General features: G+C 35.4%; 1 protein-coding gene across 1 annotated transcript in view; it reads right to left on the minus strand.

Moving 5' to 3' along the window:
* The window catches only part of TRIM36 (tripartite motif containing 36), a 47,548-nt gene that overhangs the window by 16,340 nt on the left and 24,345 nt on the right, over positions 1-6,863 (minus strand). The window contains exons 4-5 of the mRNA XM_017865188.1: positions 4,490-4,636; positions 1,549-1,644 (exon numbers count right to left, since the gene is read on the minus strand). Coding sequence (XP_017720677.1) covers positions 1,549-1,644; positions 4,490-4,636 — 243 coding nt within the window. The remainder of the gene's footprint in view (positions 1-1,548; positions 1,645-4,489; positions 4,637-6,863) is intronic.

Here is a 6,863-nt window from a genome sequence, read left to right on the forward strand (position 1 = left end):
AGAGCGAGACTCCGTCTCAAAAAAAAAAAAAAAATCTTATTGATAAGCCTGCAGATACAGCTTAGGCAAATGATACAAAACAACTCAATAATGTCCCCACGACCCCAAGGAATCGGTGTCTACATGAATACTTGACACCTAAGTTCCGCAATTTCTAACCTATTGATGACAAATCCCAAAACAGACTCTCGGTCTTTATTTCAGAAGCGAAGGGCAGCAGGACCGACAAACAAGGCTATTAATAAAGTGATCAAAGATGCAACACTTGACGCAAACTACTGAGGTGCTCATCTGCTTTGTGTTGAGACAGTCTGTCATTTAATCCAACAAAAACATGAAAAAGAAAACCCCAAACTGCATGGAGAAACGACTGACAGGGTGGTGAATGCAATCAGTAAAGATCAGGAAAATAATATTAAAAACAAAAGCACTACTGGTAAGGGTGTTAATTTACATGATTTCTCAATAATTTCACCCCATATTGGAAAAAAATTTCTTCAAGTAACAGAGTCATACTAGCTGGGATATTTTTATATTTAATTACTAAACATCAGGAGTCATGGCTCAACTTTGTTTCAAATGGAGAAGAAACACAAGTGTACAACAAAGTCAATGAAGCATATCTGGACTTTTAAAATAACCCAACCCAATCCCCTTTTACTATATTTTAAAATGCTGTTATCTTTTCCAATTTTTTATTAAAATATAATACACAAATGGAAAAATGTACATGTAAGTATAAAGACTAATGAGTCTTTACCCACACACTCGATATAACCAGCATCCAACAGAAAATCCAGATTAAAGAACATTACCAGTATCCCAGAAGCCTCCATAGAACCTTTCCAGACACTAATCCACCCCTCAACTCTCACATCATCATCTAGTCTCACCTTTTTTGGTACTTTTTATAAATGTAATCACATAGTACGCATTCCTTTGTATCTGGCACCTTCCTTTCAACATTATTGCAAGATTAATCGACACTCCTGTGTGCAGCCGCACATCATTCATTCTTACTGCTGTTTTTATTCTACTGTTAATGGGCATGCGGGTAGATCCCACTTTGTGACAATTACAAACAAGGCAGCCACCAACATTCTGATATATGCCTTTTGGAGAACATATATAGGGTATACACTCAGGAATACCTGAAATTTAAAATGAACCTGGTCTAATCTGCATACAGCACGTTTTCCAAAAGTGATCTATTAATTTTAAAAAATATAATAAAAATAAGTAAAACCTATCATTTCCCTTACATTACTATTACATACTTTTGAGATCTTGTTAGTTGCCACACAAATAGTCATTTTTCCCTCTGTGTTCCAGTATCATTTAATCACTAGCTCTATCACAGAAGTGACCGCACAACATTGTAATTCATTTTTTATACTTGTTTCCACAGCCCCAGAAAAGCAGGGGTGAAATCTAACACAACTTTGCATTCCCAGCTCATATAATACTCTCAGCATTTTATGAACAAATGAGTGAATGTCTAGATAAAATAACAATAATTTAAAATGTGCAAGACGGTTTATCACTTACCTCCGTTTCTTTCATTAACAAGTTTAGTTCAGATATTTGACTCTTCACCTGGCTTTCCTTACCGATAAGGTAATCAATATCCTTTGAAAGTTTCTCCTGTTGAAACACATTCATAACACAAATGGGCAAAACGGGAGTTTAACAAAGACCGTGCAGAGTTTTTGTTTTGTTTTTTTTTTAATTACACAGGACTCATCCTCTTCTACAGCCTCTGATAAACAGATAATAAAATCAACTGTGGCAATTATCATTATGAACCTAGAGTAAACAGTTAACGGCCTTAAGCACAGAGGGTCAAAGGATGTATGACATATTAGAATCAGTTGGAAAAAAAGAACAAGGTAATAAGAGTCAAAACTTCTGAATACAAAAATAATACATTTTTATTGTTTCATTGTCATTCCTAGAGCTCCTGCTCCTAAGGCTTCTAAGTAAATGGAAGAGCAGCAATTCAAATAGTTTTGTCTTCAGATTTTACAATTTACTCTCACAAACACCCACGTGCACACACACACACACCTATACATAACAGGAATAGCAACAAAGAGCCTTCCAAAATAATATTCACAGTCCATCCCAGCCTATTAAATAATTACACAATAATGAAAATAGTTTTATAAAAACAGGCAATTTCCAGAGCTCACTGAATAATCTGTCTGTAAGGCAGACATTTTTAAGTAAGTATAGTTTCTTTCCCATAGAAATACCGTCACAGGTTTTGGTGAGATTTCTGGTCTTGCCCAGAAAACCTACACTGAAATACACAAAAAACCAAACACAAAAGCCCCGAAACACCATGGGGTAAAAAGTTGTAACAGAAAAATGTATTCAGAGTCTAAATAAGAACAAGAACATCCCGAAAATGACTTTCAAGCTGTAGCCCTTACAGGCCGATCTGAGCATTTCAGGCTCAGTTACCACCGATGACTTGAAAGGAAAAGGGTGCTCAAGAAGGGGGCACTATTAAACACTCAACACTATTCCGCAGGCTGAGAGGTACTTCTTACCACCAAGCTGAAAGTAAAATGGCAGTTCTGACAATACCATCCCCAGCAGGCCCACGTGGAGATCAGAAGTACTAGGTGCAAGTGGTGGTACCTTTTTTTAACTATGGCAGCAATGAGACAAATTTGGCCATTTAAATTTAAGTAAGGCTTAGTTCTATGATAGCAGCTTACATTAGAACTACAAGATAGGAAAAGATAAGTTAATTGACTCAAAGAGGTAAGGACCAGAGAAGAATACAGGGCAGAATTCAGACGCATGATCTAAAAGCACCACTCTCTGAGTTTTAATGCTCAAAGTATCTGGCCAACTACATGTTTATCTGAGAATAGCTTTTATCTGAGACAGCTCCAGTCGTAACAGTCCCCTCAAACATAGCCAGTTTGTTTTAAAAGACTAGATCAGTTTTGTCTCCAAAAAGTATATGCACCACACAGAAAATAGGCACTGAAGATTAAAATGTAAAAAGACAAGGCTACCACTAACTCCTTTAGATAAATCAGGACCCCAGTTCTTTAGGCACTAATCAGAGGCTAATTTCTCAGGGAATTCAAAACTGCACAGAAGCTTTCCTCTGGATCGGTCGTTCTCAAACACCAGTGTATATCAGAGTCTCCTGAGGGCAAACCAAGAACCCTGAGGAGATGCAGCTGAGTCCAAGGAGGCCATACGTTGTAAAGCACGTACCTAAGAAGAGACTGTTGTAAAGAGAAAGAACTCCAGAGACACAAACAGTCCCCCTTATATATTCAGCAGTCCTCATCAACTCTTGTGTGTGAGGAAACTGCCCAAGCCCAGGCAAAGAATCACCCTACAGGCCCTGAGGAAACAATGCCAGGAGCTTACACAAGGCCGGAAAGAGTGTCTATTCCCCACCAGTGAGATTAAAAAAAAAAAAAAACCTCAAAATTCACAGGGCATTGAAAAAAGTAATCTAAGGCTTTTACTTCGATAGTCAGGTAACATTAGCCCTTAGAACCAAAAGCTGTTCTGTCCTGCCTCACAAAGTAAGATCCAAACATTTCCAAGTAACCTAATCACATACTCAAAGAAAACAGCATTTGCAGGAATACAAAAATATCCAATAACTGGCAGCCAATCAAAAATTAGCAGGCATGCAAGGTAGCAGAGAAATATAAACTCTAATTAAAAAAAAAATCAATCAAAACTGACCTAGTAGTGAAACAGATGAGAGAATTAGTAGGCAAGAACAATTATACAATTATACCTGTATTCCATATGCACGGAGAAGATAGAGCACAACATAAATATAAAATGCAAAACACAAAACAGTTTGCATATATGCAATTAAGAGGCAAAAAATGCATACGCGTATTGTTCAAGAGAGGAAGGAAACAAAATGGGTGGTAGGTATGCAGACGATTTCTTTTAAAATATTGTTTAAAGGGAAAAGAATAAAACATAAAGTTTTCTACCACTGCCTGCTTTGCCGTTGATTATCAAATCTGAAAGTTTTAAACGTCATCAATAAAGCTAACAGAAAGGAAGTAATTCAGTTTTAAATTGTAAAGGTGCCATCAGAATGAACAAAATACTAATTCTACAGGTAAGAAATAAGAATCAAGTGTCTTAAAACAGCCACAACCCTTCAAAGTATGTCAATCCTACGTGTACATCCATTATTACAGACATTGGGCTCATTTGGGTATCATGATGAAGTGTCCTTCACCCTTCTCTCTTCCCTCAGAATTCAGAGCTAATGCAATGTAGGTGACAATATATACCAGGCCTTATCAGTGCCACAAATAACTGCTGATCAGAAATACTAACAACCTAATATTAGTAGATCATTAAGTAACACTTTAACTCAGTTTAGTACAAAAAAGGCCATATAACACATCATGATTTTATAAATTAAAAGTTAAAGGCATAAAGTTACGAAGAATCAAAATTCTGTTCCAAAAATAAGTCCTACCTTTAAGGTTTTGTAGGCACTGCTCATGGTGGTTACACGGTGGTTGGCATGATTACCACCCAACTTACATAGATGGCAAACTGGCCTCCGACATAATTCACAGTACATGTTTATTCTCTCTGTTTCATGTTCTGGGCACATTAAAATCTATTGCATAAAGAATAAAAGTGTGATTAAGGATCTAGGTTTCAAGTAACCTGGCAAACTACCAAAATACAAAGATTTGCTTTACAAAATCACTAAACAAAGCCATTTAAGTGAATATGAATGTAAAAAGAAAAATGGTTGATACATCGCATGAAAATTCTCTATATTGGAATTACTATTTTTCAATTTGAGGGTTCAAATGATTAAATGTGTAGATGTTGTCTACAGCCATACCCCCTAAACGTGCCCAATCTCTTCATAATATGTAAATGTTATTTCTCCAAAACTTGTTAGGTTAGAGTTTCATTCCTATCAGATTCAAATGGAATGAACACTTAGCCAAGTTAGAAAGGCCATCTGACCACACTGATGAGGCAATTCTTAACGATCATAGTCAATATTTTTAATGAAGTACCATAACAATTTATGAGACTCATGGCCTCAGTAACAGAAATCTGTTACTAAAAGAGTCTCAGAAAACTTTATAAGCTTCTAGATGTGTTTCCTTTTACAAATTAATTACAAATGCACTGACCAAATTTGGAACTGTTTTCTGATTTGTCTACCTTTTTACTCTGTAAACTATTATCGTAGAGGACTAAAAGCTATCTGATAAATAATATATGAAATTTTATGTAAAATAACTTTTCATTTGAAAGAAAGGGGAAATTCCTTTTAGTATGTTAATAAAATCAAAAGTTGTTAAAGATTCCAATAGGTTACATTTTAAGCAACTGTAACTTGTCTGATAACTTATAGACATTTATTTATTTATTTATTTATTTATTTATTTATGAGACGGAGTCTCGCTCTGTTGCCCAGGCTGTAGTGCAATGGTGCAATCTCGGCTCACTGCAACCTCTGCTCACTGCAACCTTCACTTCCTGGGTTCAAGCAATTTTTCTGCCTCAGCCTCCCAAGTAGCTGGGATTACAGGCATGTGCCACCATGCCCAGCTAATTTTGTAACTTACATTTAAAAGGAACAAACAAAAAGTACAATACAGAAAGTCCTAATACCAATACATAGGCTCAGGAGAAAACAATTGGAAAATGTTTCAAGTTTTCAGCATGTCCAAGCTTCCACATCCCCAAAGCCATTACATTTAAAATAAAATACAAAGTTTGTCTATCTGCAAGAAATGATCAAAAGAGTTCAACGTTATAGGCAAATATTCCATAGCAATAAGGAACACCATTTTGGACACCGTTTTAGAATTTTACTATATTGAGTAGCACTAACTACTTGACAAATGAAATGTTTCTCAGTATAACCTATCTGTATTTCTTTTGGTCTTATCAATCTTTTATTACATTTGTAAATAGAAACTGTAAGGTTATACTTAAAATTTCCTTAAATCTTTAATTCACAAAGACCCAAGCTTAATAAAAGTCATTTAATCAAAGGTTATTTCATGGTAGAAATCAATTTACTCATTTAAAAGAAACATTAAAACATCAGGTTGAAGTTACAAATTTTTAAAAATTGATGGCCTTGAGCATTTAAAACGAGGAACATAACAGAGGATTAAAAGCTATCTGATGAATCTACTGTCAGACTGACACAGTTTGAGAAAGGTCATTCAAAATGTGATAGCACAGATTGTTTTTGCCTTAATCTGCCAATCCTTCACTAGTTAAGAAATAGCTCATAGTTTCAAAAAAACTTTTGAGTTTTTCCCATTTTTTATTACAAATTTTTTACACTTAAGAATGCAAATAGAATTCCATACACAGGTTACTATGTTATAAGGAATAAGAACTTGGAAAAACTCAACCCCAGGTTTTAAAAATCGATATAAATCAGAAAGAAGTGAAGATATCAAAAGATCAGTTTATTTCCAGGCACACAGCAGGGCAAACAATACATAAACTTCTTTTGAGCAATATTAAAGAAATTACTCAGAACGTTTAAGAAATGCAAATTCTACCTTAGATAACATATAACCATTATATCACAAGCTACAAGCTACAAAATAATAGGCTGTAATTACTTTTATTCATTGTACAATTCTAGCTAACTAAAAACAAAAATATGTTTCGCAGTCAAACCTTTTGAGCAATTATGGATTTATCACACTAAAGCACAAAAAAGCTTTTTAACTTTAACCATTTCAATCTTAAAGAATGTATCTGGCCGGGCGCGGTGGCTCAAGCCTGTAATCCCAGCACTTTGGGAGGCCGAGACGGGCGGATCACGAGGTCAGGAGATCGAGACCATCCTGGCT

The sequence above is a fragment of the Rhinopithecus bieti genome, unplaced genomic scaffold, assembly GCF_001698545.2.
Source record: "Rhinopithecus bieti isolate Rb0 unplaced genomic scaffold, ASM169854v2 scaffold_79719, whole genome shotgun sequence".
Taxonomy (NCBI): domain Eukaryota; kingdom Metazoa; phylum Chordata; class Mammalia; order Primates; family Cercopithecidae; genus Rhinopithecus; species Rhinopithecus bieti.